The 15,585-nt window shown below is 42.0% G+C and overlaps 1 protein-coding gene across 1 annotated transcript; it reads right to left on the reverse strand.

Annotated features, from left to right (window-relative positions):
* Positions 1-6,776: 6,776 nt before the first annotated feature.
* On the reverse strand, positions 6,777-14,155 carry LOC4325731 (probable chromatin-remodeling complex ATPase chain). Its single transcript, NM_001401480.1, has 25 exons — positions 13,728-14,155; positions 13,271-13,393; positions 13,027-13,130; positions 12,393-12,505; positions 12,176-12,273; positions 11,900-12,079; positions 11,592-11,813; positions 11,326-11,460; positions 10,952-11,234; positions 10,795-10,868; positions 10,369-10,589; positions 10,196-10,283; positions 10,019-10,112; positions 9,747-9,935; positions 9,648-9,679; positions 9,492-9,568; positions 9,329-9,418; positions 9,156-9,225; positions 8,936-8,978; positions 8,785-8,843; positions 8,526-8,691; positions 8,198-8,376; positions 7,902-8,117; positions 7,191-7,301; positions 6,777-7,066 (listed from the first exon to the last, which is right to left on the reverse strand). The coding sequence occupies exons 1-25, from the start codon at positions 14,061-14,063 to the stop codon at positions 7,046-7,048; spliced, it is 3,324 nt and encodes a 1,107-aa protein (NP_001388409.1). The 5' UTR covers positions 14,064-14,155; the 3' UTR covers positions 6,777-7,045.
* Positions 14,156-15,585: the final 1,430 nt, after the last annotated feature.

The raw sequence follows: 15,585 nt of genomic DNA on the forward strand, positions 1-15,585 counted from the left end.
GAATTACATAAACAAGATTAGAGTATCATAAAGATGGAAGCACTTATCCCGAGAACGCAAGCCGTCATAACAAGTTTTACCTCTTATTGAAGATTGAAACCGATGCAGCTCAACCCGAAAGCAAGAACTCGTCGAAATAAAACTAAAGCAAAAGGGTGGCGATGCGCCAAAATTGTATTGAACGTGTGTGTTAATTGATTACATGGGGTTCGGGGTCTATTTATACCCGAAAATTACAAAATATGTTCATATCGAACACGACTCTTATCTCTAACAAACTTTAAGATACCATAAGTCTTTACGGCAGACTTTTGCCCTAAACATATCTCTAAGAAAATTACATAAAATATCATAATTAATAGATACAATTGCCTTCTCAGGACTCTATCCATGTGTGGCAATCACCGTGAAGCATCTCAATTCAACCCGATGTCGCACACCAAGTCATACTGTCGGAATCGGCTGCATCGGCTTACCCAGTCTAACTTGGACCCAGCCGATCCTGATCGTAGCCGATCTGGACTCCAGCCGATTCATGCTCTGTTCTCGAATCGATCTTCGCCTCTGACTCCGCTTCGATCTAATCTTCTTTTCCGATACTGATATTACCAAATTTGGTCGTTAACATATCAATACGGACAAAACATTTTAGTCAGAACACATCTAACTCCTATGGTTGGCAGTAATGCCCATGGGTTCGGGTATCCACGGATATCCGACTCGATGGGCATGGCCATGGGCACCTTTTTTTGTCTGTGGGCACGCCTGATCCGATACCAGCGAACTTAGTGGGCGCAGATAGGTTTTATATTTTGCCTACAGATAATCCATGCCCGACCCGAAAATCGTTTAGCCCATATATATCCATCATGCCTTTAATAGTTTAACCTCCCCCCTAATGGCCCAATAGCCCATTTATATGGGGCGATATATATATTAACATCTCAAAGTCTCAAACCCTAGCCGACTACTTAACCCTATCCTTCCTCACCACCATGGGCGGCGCCATCGTGCTACCCCCCCCCCTCTCTCTCTCTCTCTCTCTCTCTCTCTCTCTCTCTCTCTCTCTCTCGGGCTCTCGGTGGCGGCGCACGGAAGGGAGCGCGGGTGGCGGCTCACAAGCAGCGGTGCAAGGGAGGGAGGAAGCAGGCGGAGGGACAACGGGCGACGACGCGGCAGTGCAAGGGAGAGAACATGCGGCCGCGCAAGAGAGGGAGTAGGTACAGGGAGCACGAGTGGCGGCGCATAGGCAGCGGCATGCCGGTGCATGGGAAAGCAAGCCCGCCCACTCCGTCCTCGGATCAGCAAGTGTAAGCCTATCCACTCTGTGTCTCCATCCTTGTAGCATGTCGATCTTATGCCAGATCTGAAATATTGGTGTTCTTAGTATGTGTATGCATATTTCTTATGCTAGATCTGAAGAAATGTCAACTCCGGGAACTAGCTCATCACCTGCTGGAGGTGCTGTTGCTGTGACCTCTCCTACGCCTTCACCCTCTCCTTCCCTAGCACCAGTCACAACACCCAACACTAACTCTAAAGATACTAATGTGATAGAGATAGATGATGATGTTGCAGTAGGGAACAAAAGAAAACTAAAATATGCTATTTGGCAAGAATTTGGACAAGTAAAGGTCGGAAATGTGTGGAAAGCTAAATGTAGTTGGTGTCAAAAATTGCTCTCTGGTGAGACAAAGAAATGGGAAAACACTTAAAAGAATCACCTCAAAAGTTGTCAGTCTCGACAAGCTAGACAAGGCCTTAAACAATCCACCCTCACATTTACAAATAACTCAACAGGTGGTTCAGTGATAACAATCCGGTCCAGGTGGGGTTGGCCGAGGCCCAACAAATTAAGGTTGCCCGGACCCCAACAGTTCTTAGGCCCACCCACTCAGGGAAATGCCTAATCTCCCTAAAAGACTAGTCCAATAGGGGAAGGGTGGCTCTCCCTTTTAAGGTGGCTTCCTCCTCCCAAGTTAAGCAAGGTGGGATTATTCAGAGGCTCACATGGTCGCCGCCTGACTTTTGCGTCTTTGCCAACGGGTAATAGCAGAGGATGTCCTTATCATTCCCACCCCCTTAACAAGCTAATCAAGGTGGGATTATTCAGAGGCTCACATGGTCGCCGCCCCTTAACACCCCCTTAACAAGCTAATCAAGGTGGGATTATTCCGCCCCTTAACACCCCCTTAACAAGCTAATCAAGGTGGGATTATTCAGAGGCTCATATGGTCGCCGCCTGATTTTTGCGTCTTTGCCAACGGGTAATAGCGGAGGATGTCCTCATCATTCCCACCCCCTTAACACCCCCTTAACAAGGGCCCAGCTCTAATACCAAATGATAACAATCCGGCCCAGGTGGGGTTGGCCGAGACCCAACAAATTAAGGTTGCCCGGACCTCACAGTTCTTAGGCCCACCCACTCGGGGAAAGGCCCAATCTCCCTAAAAGACTAGTCCAATAAGGGAAGGGTGACTCTCCCTTTTAAGGTGACTTCCTCCTCCCAAGCTAAGCAAGGTGGGATTATTCAGAGGCTCACACAGTCGCCGCCCGACTTTTGCGTCTTTGCCAACAGGTAATAGTGGAGGATGTCCTCATCATTCAGTTATGCTGGAAACACATGTCTTTGATCAAAATCTTGCGAGGAAAAAACTTGCACTGATGATATGTCTTCATGAGTACCCACTTTCCATTGTTGATCATGCTGGATTTCACAAGTTCTGTGATGTATTGCAACCGTTGTTCAAGTTAATGTCAAGGAATACTATTAGGAAGGATATTTTGGGTATGTATGAGGTGTAAAGGCTTGCATTGATCAAGTATTTTCAACAATCGCATGTCCGAATTGCCATCACAACCGATATGTGGACAACTGATCATCAAAAGAAAGGATATATGGCTGTCACGACACACTACATAGATGATGATTGGAAGCTAAAAAGTTTTCTTTTGAGGTAGCTAACTAATGATGTATTGAATCTTATTTTGTTGTATAGAGTAATTTACTAGTGACAAACTGATTATTGAGTCCATTTCTCTTTTGTAAGTTCATTTATGTGCCTGCCCCACATGCCGGTATTGCTATAAGTGAGGTACTTCATGCGTTCTGTTGGAATATCACATTGAGAGGAAGTTATCAACAATCACACTTGACAATTGCTCCACCAATGATAATTTGATGGAGAAAATACAAGGAAAGTTGCCTCTTAACTTTCTTATGTTGGAAGGTTCTTTGCTTCATATGCGTTGTGCAACATATAGTTTAAACTTGATTGTTAAGGATGGCATGGCTGTTATGGAGCAAGGCATCGGAAGAATTTGTGCTAGTGTAGGGTTTTGGACAGCCACACCAAGAAGACATGAGAAAATTTGAAAAAAAATGCGTCTAACATGAACATTCCATATGTTAGAAGAATGGCTATTGATTGTAAAACTAGATAGAATTCCACTTACCTTATTCTTTCCATTGCAGAAGAGTATGAACTTGTCTTTGAAACTCTTTCTAGATGTGCCCCTTGTTTGAAGATATGTGTCCTACTGCATCAGATTAGAAGTTTGCTAGAGAGCTTTGTGATAGGTTACATATGTTTTATGATATAACAGTGCTACTATCTGGAAGAAATTATGTCACATCTAATCTTTTCTTTCTAAAAATCTGTGGCATTTATTTGGCAATTAGAAAATGGAAAGCTACTAAAGATCCCTTGGTAGAAAACATATCAGAGGAGATGAAGGCTAAGTTTTAAATTATTGGTTAGATGTTTTGGATCCTAAATATAAGCTTTAGTTCTTGTATGCTCTTTACAAACCTATTTATGGTGAACATGAATACATGGCCATAGTTGGAAATGTTTCATCCTCCCATGTACACACAGAATTGGATTTGTACGGAAGAGCCAAACCTACCTCCTAGACAAGAATTGGACATTATCAATTGGTGGAAATTTGCATGGATCAAGTATCCAACTATGCAAAAGATTGCAAGGGATATCATGACAATTCTAGTGACAACCGTGGCTTCAACGTCAACCTTTAGTACTAGTGGAAGGACTATTAGTCCACATCGTAGTAGACTTACACCAAAAATGGCAGAAGCACTTACGTGCATGCAAGGTTGGTCTAGAGCTGATATGCTAGGTAAGTAGTTTAGAATTTAAATGCACATGTTTTCCTTCCTTACATAGGTGAGTTGTGACTTGTGTTGATGCTAGAGCCTAGATGGCTGCCCTGGTTATGTTTTTAAGTGTTGAACAGAGATATTGTTGGTTTTGTTGTGCAACTTATGGCTGCCCTAATTAAGTGATTATGTTGATGTCATGATGTGGATGTTTTTAAATGTTGAACAGAGAAATTATGTGTACATGTGGCTTTGTTGTGCAACTTTTGCATTTATACTTCTGTTTTTAAAAGCACGGGTCGAGTGATGAGGACACAACTAGCTCGGATATAACCATGACTGCCTTATGTTCTATTAGATTTACATGTTATATATTTGAACAAACGTTGCTACACAATGAGTTTCGTGTGCTTTTGTTTGCAGAGGTACTTACTTGGGTGAAGGAAAAGAGACCGAGCGTAACGAATACATGGATGATCAAAGAAGTTGATTGGGGACCAAACCAAGACCTTCTCCAAGTCTACTTCTACCTCACCACGTCACTTTTGGTCCATAGAAGACAAGAGATGAAGTTCTACACGTTTTGGATTCGGATTCGGACCTCCTGACAGCACCAACTTCAAACGGACCTAGCCGCTGATCTAGAAGGAATTTCGGGGCCCATTAGTACTTGTTGGAAAGCTTATGAAGTCTAATTTAATTTCAGATGGTTTTGGTCCCATGTCAAAATTCCTACCGAGCTTCCGGGAATATGCAAAACAAGCCACATATTTCATCCAGTCCGAATCTGATTTGGATTTTGGGCCTTTTAATTGTATCGTGGGCTTAGCCTAAGGGGGTGTGCGCCCTAGGGCAACTCTAGGACGTCCTTAATCATATTTATTCAGTAGCCATATCGTTTAGAGTGGGGTTTTGCTTAGATTAATCTGCCAAGAACAGTTTGACCGCTAGATCGGTTTGTGAAACCCCAAATTTAAGTGCTTAATCATTCATATGCAATTGTGTTGCAATCTATCTTGTTCTTACTTGAGTTCTTCGATTCGCATGCACGGATTAACCTTCTCGGCGAGGTCAACTAGGTTTCGGCACGGTTGATAACCAGAGGAGACGTGGTGCTGTGATTGCAGGGCTCAATAGCGTGTTTGTTCAGAAGCCGGATCGAGTTTTGTCGTGACTCCGCCCAAATCGACTGTTTATCAATACCTATCAGAAGATCGAGACCTAACATCCTCATCATCGGGCGCGGGCACGTAGGTCTCGGGTCGAGCATGGATTCGCTATGCTCGTGCCCAACCCGACCCACTGTCATCCCTACTAACTCCACATGCATGTTGCGTCTCGGGTCGAGCATGGATTCACTCCGCCCGTGCCCGACCCGACCCGTTGTCATCCCTACTAACTCCACATGCATGTTGCACACCTTACATAGAGTTAAGAGAAAGGGAATGAACTTACCAAGGAGGACACTCCGAGAGCTTCATCACAACCAAATATACTTCCCTGATGATCGGCTGGCCCAATGGAGGGGTGAAGCGGGGAACGTGTCAGCAGCGTACAGGCGTGGGGGCAGTAGGGGAGGGGGGTGGGAGAGGGTGCCGCACAAGAACGCCCCTTGTCAATGAGTGGGCTCGGCCAAAGGCATAGGCTCGATAGCGCGAGGGGGTCGGCCACACGGCGCTGGTCAGGGGCGTGAACTAGCCCTGCACTGCCAATGCGGGGCTAGCATGAGGGCCAATCACGAGGCGACACGTGTAGGGTTCCCAAAGGTAGCATTAAGGTTCGAGGGAGTGGTCGGGATGGATTGCTGGGTTTTCTCATTTGTGCACAAGGGCAAAAAGGTCATTTCGCCATGCCAATTCATGTTGAGGTGGCGCTCCAATCCATGGTAAAAAATGAGTCCTCAATCTCTCTCGAATGACAAATATGTTAGGACAAACCTAGTAGTGATATAGGAGAGCTATCCCTCATAAGATTTACAAGTAGTTAAATTTCCCAAGGGACATATGTTCGGATCACAAATGGATGTGGTGGTCTGAAGAGTCCACCCCTTTATGGTCAAGTTTGGAGATCACAAATCTCTAATACCTATCCCTATTTCCTATGATGTTGGAGATCACAAATCTCTAATACCTATCCCTATTTCCTATGATCCACCAGTCACAGCATAGGTTTACATAACCGTACGGCCTACTCAGTTTTTTTAACCACGGTTATATCTCACGGTAACTACATGACCTTCTTAGTTTCCATACCCACGGTACTCAGTTTTTTTAACCACAGTTATATCTCGCGGTAACTACATGGCCTTCTTAGTTTTTTAACCACGGTATATCTTACGGTAACCGCAAGATTTTCGCGATAACCGTGTGCTTATGCACATGCATGTAAGCCTACCTATTACTTCATCCTTTCCATAATATAGAAACATAGTACCATTACTTCATCCTTTCCATAACATAAAAACATAGTACCAAATAAAACACATTCTACCACTATAAATCTAGATTAAAAAATATCCTATATTATAAAACAGAGGGTAATATATTTTCAAGGGCCAGAAAAGAAAAATACTGATAGCGATTTATACGATATACTCGGAAGATAGAATACTCGGATTAGGAGCGGACTTTTGGCCAATGTAACATAAGCATAGGGATTTAAAAGGGTAGCTTCGATGAGTTCACCTCTACCAAAGTTGGATAATCCATAGTACATCTGATTCCTAATGCATAGGCTAGCCAGAGCGGTCATGAAATCCCCGCAGAGAAAACATATAGTATTATATACCACTACACTATCATACTGAGTTAGGCCTCAGCGATGAGTTAAGTGCGCCTAGAGGCTTTAAACATCACATAGCGCGCACATTTCAAAGCTCTCCCAGACTTCCGACAAGCTTGAAAGGGAGCAGCAGGCAACGCCCGATCAACCTCGCTTACGCCTTCCCTGTAAAATATTAGTACAGCTGATTAGCACTGCATTCCTAAGTACAGAGTACCATGTAAAATTCCTGCAAAACGTGCATGACTTGTCATTTCACGACACCATACTAGATGATAGCTTAGCTTACCGAGCCCACATAGTCATCCATAAGGGACTGGCGTCGCCTCTTGAAAGAATTCGATGGAGTAGTTTCACCTTCTGAAACCCTTAACGCAGATCGCTTTGTCGGTGTCATGTTCTGCAACAGAAGATACATTAGGAGATTAGCAAGATAGATTGATACAAAATGTATGCCACTCATATCATAAGGATGGCATAATATCAAATGTCCCTTTGCACCAGCCCTATAAAAGCCATATATCCATTTGCAGGAAATTAGGTTGGTGATGACTTGGTGCCACAAGTTGCCACACATGAAGTGGCCATTTTTCAACTATATGTATTAGACTAGCGTTTTGTCCTTGCCAATCTTGTGGCGTGCCATGCTTTCTTAGCACCAGTGTCACATTGTTTTGCTAAATGTTACCACAATTGTGGTCAATAATTGTTAATGGCCACAAATTGTATATGCCACACTTCAGGCATAACATTGTGGAAAAGCATGGCAACCACCAAAGCATGTCCTAACTCTTAAGAAATACTCCCTCCGTTTCACAATGCAAGTCATTCTAGTATTTCCCACATTCTAGATTCATTAACATCAATATGAATGTGGGAAATGCTAAAATGACTTACATTGTGAAACGAAGAAAGTACTACACAAAACAGTACACAAAGTAGTGCATAAAGCCTCAAACAATGAAATAAAGATCTTGGAAGGTGAAATGAACAGAGGTACCTTAGCCATCCTTTTGTCCTTCCTTGCCTGCCTTTCTTGCTCATCATATTCCTGATTCTCTTTCTCAACTAGACGGATAAGGGTATCACATCTCCTAGCCAACTCCTGGGTGGTTCTGGACTTGACAAACCAATCAAATCGGAACAAAGGCGACATGCGGAAGGCAGCTTTCAGTTCATCCCAGTTTCCATAACCAAGCTTATGCACCATGCAAAGCTGAAATGTGACAACTAATTAGACATGTCACGTTTGAAAACAAATGTGTGCAGAAAGTGAGATGGTATGATAGAGCATACCATAAAACGGTCGCATTCCTCATTATAGAACTTCCCTTTGTTCTGTCCATACTGGATTTTCAACTCTAACCATGGATTCTTATAGCGGTCTAACTTCTTCCCGATGGCTCTCATAATTTCATCCTTCCGTGATATCCTGGCCTCTCCCCTTTCAATATTCTTGATAATTCTATCATAATCTGGTTGGACAGTCAATAATAATGATCAGCCAATAATCTTCAGTTCTCAACTCACCATTCACCACATAAGAAATTAGCTGTTTGGTGAAGATTTATGTACTAATTAACAATTTATTAATCATGTATACTCAATTGAAACACTTGCTTACCACTCAGTTCCTTGTATCTCTCCTTGAAAACTTTAGCATATCGTTGAACTTCCTCCTCTGTCTTCCCCTCCATTTCAGCGGCAATACTCCTAATATCATTTCGACCATACTTCTCACATGCACGAATAAATGTGTTGAAGTCTCTCCTCGTCCATGTTGCAAAACCCTATGATTTTGCAAACCGAAAACAAAACCAGAGTTAAAGACAAGTATGGACAAAAGAGGCAGGTAAGGAAATCCAGAAAGCATTGCCACCTACCTCTTCTAACAACTGCTCTTTCTCTTCCTGCTCCTCCGCAGTCAAAGGCTCCAGCTGATCTGAGTATCGTGCAAGTATTATATACATTAGCATGATTGAGCTGGATGATGTTATGCACAATTATAACTTAGAAAGCGAGAATCAGCGGTACCTTCATCTTCACCATCAATAGTATCTTTCTTCTGGTTTGCTTGCTGGAATAATTTTTCTCAAGTTAGCATTGGGATTATCAATAATAATTGGCAAACAATTAACTGAGTACGGGAACAATGCTATTTAATCGGACTGGCACATTAGACACAACATGGAGTCCAAGAGCTAGTTTCTCAACATCTAGCAAAACAATACAAGCATTTTAGCTAGGAAATTACCATAAGGTACCGGACTTCCTTTTCATACAATTCATTGAGCCTTTGGTTGTTGAAGAACTGGAAATCATGTCTGACAAACAAAAACAATATGAGCTGACAGTAGTTCTAAAGAGAGCAAACAAGGTAATCATGATTTTTTTTTCACAAAATGAAAGAGGCAAGAGAAAACTTACAGGTGCGGCATTCTTGGAATTCGTGGTTCCCTAGGTTTTGCAGGTGCACCTTGGCGAAGTGCTTGCTTAAAGTATTCAGACTCAGAGTAGCTAGAGTAACAAACAAAATTAGGTCAGTTTGAGCACCAGACGTGTGCATGCACACATAGAGATAGAGACTTACTTTCTCTTCCTTTCTCTTCTAGGTGGCTCTATCCAGTTATCACTGACCAGTTTCTTAAAATCAAGCTTGTTTTCCTCCTTCAAGAAATCAAGAATGTAAATGGAATTAAGTAAACTTCCAAACTGACAGCAGAGAAATAAAGTAAGAGATTGTTACCTTATCATCATCAAAATCATACAATTCCGCAGCTGCATAAAAAGACTAAGTTAGACCTGAGTGATAGAAAGAAAGAGACTGCGGGAGAAGGGTACATACTGTCATCCATTTTAAATTTAATAGCATCCTCTGTGAACTTTTTCATTTTTGCATCAAGCTCAGCTGTTGTTTCCTCTCCTTTAGCTATGATACGGTCAATATCCTCATCTGTAATTGTGCTGTCCTTGGAACTGAATACCATTTCCGCACCAAATCTTACCATTTGCAACAGATCATCCTTATTGACAGCTGAAAGAAGAACAAAATAAATCCATATCTTACTACTGCATGAATGCCTTCTTAAACATAAAATACAAGCAGCAAAAACATACTCTTCTGCTCTGCCAGTCGGCCTTGTTGAATGACCAAAGCATCCAATGCAAGCTTCTTGTATGCCCTCTCAATCACTTTCTCCTCGATGGTATACTGAAATTAAGTTTTCGTCATCCTATCTTAGATATCAATACAAAAGATTGTTACGTAATATTCTAAAGAAAAGATTGACAAACCTCAGTGCAAAATCGGAAAACTTGAACTTCTTTCTTCTGACCTATCCTATGTGCACGGTCTTGAGCTTGCAGATCAGCTTGTGGATTCCTGAAGACATCAACACATTAACACTAAATATTCAACATACATATTCATGGGTTCAGAAGAAAACAATTTGCACATAACAGCATACCAATCACTATCATAAAGAACCACAACATCAGCAGTAGCAAGGTTGATGCCAAGGCCACCAGCCCTGGTTGAAAGCAAAAAAACAAACTTTTCACTGCCTGGTTTGTTGAAAGCTTCAATGGATGCATCACGATCTTCTCCACCAGTATTTCCATCTATCCGGCAATACTGATAGCCTCTGTACATAAGATAATCTTCCAATATATCCAAAAGCCTGGTCATCTGTAGAATGGACATAAATGTCAAAGTCAAACACAAGATTTGAAGAAACCAAATTATGTGTGACGTTAACATGCTTAGGAACAATAGAGAACTCAGATCATATCCACACATGAATTATGTACATGTTATACACAGCTAAGTATCATAAAATCAATGCACGTAGTATAAAAGCCATTTGAATCTCATGAGGATGGAATATAATCACCTGTGAGAAAATGAGCACCCTAGAATCACGATCCTTCAGTTTGGGCAGCAATTTATCTAACAGAACCATTTTTCCTACAGATATTGTGAGGAGGGAAGGTTAAATATTGAACTGTACCTTTGGCAACAGTACAATGGAAATTGTGACATGAACATACCAGCATTCTCAACTAGATGTTCACCAGTTGTGTAAGGTGGACCAGGTTCTGCTCCTTGGAATAAATATGGATGGTTGCAGCACTTGCGCAACTGCATGGCTATGTTAAGCAATCTTTTGCGTTCACCACCAGCATTAATAACCTCCAAATCTTTCTGAAGCAGGGCACGATAGTACTGCTTTTGCATCTGAGACATTCCAACCTTAAGGATAGTTTCCTTTTTGGGGGGTAATCCCTTTTCAACATCAGATTTAAGCCTTCGAAGAAGAAATGGGCGAAGAACCTTCATAGAAGAATTTACATGAATGAACTATGCAGGTTGTCCCAAATTATTAGCATAATGAGCCATTGAGCATGGGAGTTATATTACTCACCTTATGAAGCTGTTGAACAACCTCCTGCTGATCATTTTCACCAGAAATTTGAAACCATTCATCAAATGTTTCAGCAGAGCTAAATATTTCAGGCAACAAGAAGTTGAGGAGAGACCAAAGCTCATGGAGATTATTCTGCAAACATCAATCATAGCATCAACGAATTATCAGAATAAAAGCAAAAAAATGCTTGAGGATGTAAACCAACATAATTACTTTGACCATGGCTACAGTCCAAAAAAAGAGCACAGCCAGGGGAGACCTACCTGGAGTGGTGTGCCTGTGATAAGGAGACGATAATTAGTATTATAAATCCTCATTGTCTTGGACAGAAGAGAATTCTCATTTTTTATGCGATGTGCTTCATCAATAATAATGTAACGCCAGCTGAAACGCTTCAGTGTAGTTTTTTCTTTGATTGCCATTTCAAAACTAGTGACACACACATCAAATTTTCCTGGCTGCAATAGGTTCTCCCTTATATGGTTCTGACCAAACAGAATGCAAAATGTTCAGTACAACATCAGAAGTTGTTCATAAGAATGGTTGGAGAGCGGAGGCTAAGTAAACTAACCCTCTCTTCTGGATTCCCTAAGAATTTCACAGCACGTAGAATAGGGCAAAACCGTTGAATTTCCTTTATCCAGTTGCCAAGAGTAGACTTTGGTGCAACAACCATGTGCGGACCAGTTATTCCCCTGAATTCATGCAGATAGCCCAGCAGCGAAATAGTTTGAAGAGTTTTCCCAAGACCCTGAATGATGATTTTATAAGTATAAGCACAGTATCATTCAATAATATATTGGGGACATTTTATTGACTTTGGCTTAGGAGTACACAACTAACATACCATTTCATCAGCCAATATACCATTGATACCATTCTCGTACAACCGTATGAGCCAATTAAGCCCAGCTAGTTGGTAGTCTCGCATCTTCCCCTTTATACCTGCAGAGCAAAAAATATATTACATTTTAACAATTTATTATTCAACTTATATTAACAGAATGGTGGCAGCATACTCTTATGATACAGTTACAAATAATTGTGAAGGGAAAGGAGCTCACATGAAGGCTGTGAAAGCAAGCGTGTTCCCCCTGAACCAGCAAGGGCATCTTCCTCTTCTTTAAGGTATTCTTCATCTTCCTCCTCTTCTGTCATCTTTGAGGCATGGCGTCCCCTACAGTTTACCAATGTTAGACAATCAAATCATGGAACATCAAAAAAGAGGCACAAGATTCCTAAAATCAATTACATATTATGACCCTGCACATAAATAGCAGGTGATGTGTCCCAAATGCCCATAAGAACTATAACTATGCAAGGTTAATTGTATGGCTAAACAAATGTATTCAGAATTTCCTTAATCCCACAAATTGAAGTAATAATAATATAGTTAAAATAAACATTATGTTGCATTCTTAAAATCATTAATTCACAATTTCGTAATACCAACCAGATGAAGAGACCAACAATTACTGATATCTACAAACATATCAAACAGAAATGTTTACCATGTACGTTTGAAACACCAGTCCTTCAGTATGGAATTATTTTAACATATTCCAGCATCAAAGTACACATTCTAAATTATATCCCAGTTCCAGCAGCACGACAAACAACAGCAAAGATCTATGCAATTTCCAGGATGGTTGAACACACAAAGTAAAGTACTATCTACACAAACAAAACCAGTTTTACCTTCCACGCGGTTTCTTCTCTTTTGATTGGTTCCCTTTGGCAAAATGTGCAAATATTTCAGTTTGCTGCAGTAGGTACTTCAATCGTCCTTTCCCTTTATTGTTCTGTTAAAAAAATATTAATCAGGGCAAAAGGCAACATACACAAAGGTATTCAAAGCAGGTTGAAATAAATTATGTGCACATGATATGCCATATCATGTGCTGAAAGGCATTTGTATTGACGGATTCTTATAGGAGCAAACCATGTCAGCATCAACTGCAGCATTCTGTGTATCCAATATTTCTTGTATTTTCTGCTTCTTCAATTTCTGCATTTCCTTGAGCCTGGCTTTCTCACGTTTCCCTACTACTGCACCTCCTTCAGCCTGTAATGGGAAAAGTTAGGCAGGACTCGACAATTCAGAAACTAAACCCTACTTATTGCTCCTAATAATTTTGCGTAGAAATACACAGAATGACACTTAAATGACAGCTACATTGCAGCACATAATGCAAGGAAACTCCCACTGTTAACACAACCTTAATTCACTGACAACAAAATAGAGGCAAAGCTAGAAAAAAAATGCAGGCATAGGAAATGGCCCCCCAAACTCGTACAATTTACAGAAGCAGCTCAATATATTACCAAAATATTATAAATCTAATGGGCACCACCCGAATCCCGGTTCGACCACCCAAACCCTAGCCCCCTCAGCTCACCTCATCTGCGTCGTCGTCCTCCCCCACGACGGCCTCGTCGTCCTCAGTGGACTGCGACTCCTCATCGCCCTCCCCGGGGGCGGCGGCGGCCGCACCGCTTTCCTCCTCTTCCTCGTCGGCGCCGGCACCGGTGGTGACGGCTTCGATCTCCTCCTCATCCACCTCCTCCTCTTCCCCACCAGCCGCCTCGCCGGCCGCCGCCGCGGGCGCCTCCTCCTCCTCCTCATCCTCCTCCTCGCCAGATCCGGACCCGGCGCCGTCCGACTGCTCCTCCTCCTCCTCGCCGGAGGACGAGACCTCCTCCTCCTCCTCGTCGTACTTCACCGGCTTCGCCATTGGGGCGGCGGTGGCGGGCTAGGGTTTCGTAGATTCGATTCGAGCGCGGAATGTGTCGACGGAGGCGGTGGGGGTTCGAAGGACCGAGCGATTTGGGGGAAAAGGGAGGAGAGCGCAGCTAATTTATACGAGTGGCCTTGTATCCGCAATTTTTTGGCAGTTTGCATTTTGCCCCTTTTCTATTGCAGTATTGCATATTAATCTTACATTCGTTCTAAAATTTTGATTTTTTTTTTTGCCAGGACATAATGCAAACTACGTGACTTTCTGAAGTATTAGCTATTTATTTCATTCTAAATTCTACTAGTACTGCAAATAAAAGTAATCTCTAGTGGAATTCAACATAATTAAGCCTCGTTGCTTCTATTGAGTCCTAACTGAAAAATAACTATGTGAACTCGTAGAGAAAATATTATAAATTTTAATTAAGCAAAAAAGCACATTATTGATACTAATTTTCCCAAAAGTTTTCGGGCTTGGCTACAAAATCCTCGAGGACAGCAGCAAAAGATATGTCTGTCTCAAAAAGAAATACTACCAGCGGCAAAAGTGGAAGTGCCTTCATAGCCGATCGGAGGCTATGGAACGAAATACTGACGTGTCAGGGATGCATGTGAAAAAATGCAGCACGAAATGAAATTCTCGGGAGCACGAGCGCGAGGGATTCTCCCGTGAACGTGGTCCATGGCGAGCCTTTCCTCAGTGGGTCCCAGCGTCAGGGTCACAGTTCCGGTGGCCTACCGAAGACCACGCGTACGAAGCGTATTTAGCAAGAGGGAAGTGGGCGGGGCTCCGTTCCCGCCAACGAGGCGGGGATGGGTTTGAGGCATCCCGCCCGCCGACTTTGGGTTCGGATCCGTCCGGACCGGACGAAGGCGGTTGGGTTCGACCAGGTTTTGCATTCTGGTGCGACCGACGAACGGCCCGAGCCCACGGTTGGTAGCTGTGGGACCATCCTGTATAGACACGTTCGAAGTCATGCTGGGCCAGCCTTTGGTATTGGTAGCCCCGTTTTTCTTTTGGTATTGGTATTGTTTTTTCTTTTGGTAAACGATCGAAATTCCTTTTTTTTTTGTTGATAGGACAAAAGTTGCCGATTCACTCTGATAACTCCTAGAGTTCCCTTGGTTCATGTTTTGTAAAAGGAATAGTTCTATCGTATAAGATTTCTTATTATACCCTGGAAATGGATTTTTGTCCTTTGAGGGGACATCCTCTCATTTTATGTATGGCGTTCAGAAAGTTATTAAAAAATTTATTAAGATAGATTAATATATGATATATCTTTTTGTAAACATGCGAGTTAAAATTCGACTTATACAATTTGAAACAAAAATAACAAATTTGACTGTGAATTACGCTTTCTATTCATAGTCAAATTTGTTATTTTTGGTTTTACTTGTATAAGTTTAATTTTAATATGTATATTTGTGAAGTGACATATCATATATTAATCTATCCTACTAAATTTTTTAATGACTTTTTAAGTGACATGAAAAAGGGATATCTCTTATGGGTGTTT

The sequence above is a fragment of the Oryza sativa genome, chromosome 1, assembly GCF_034140825.1.
Source record: "Oryza sativa Japonica Group chromosome 1, ASM3414082v1".
Classification (NCBI taxonomy): domain Eukaryota; kingdom Viridiplantae; phylum Streptophyta; class Magnoliopsida; order Poales; family Poaceae; genus Oryza; species Oryza sativa.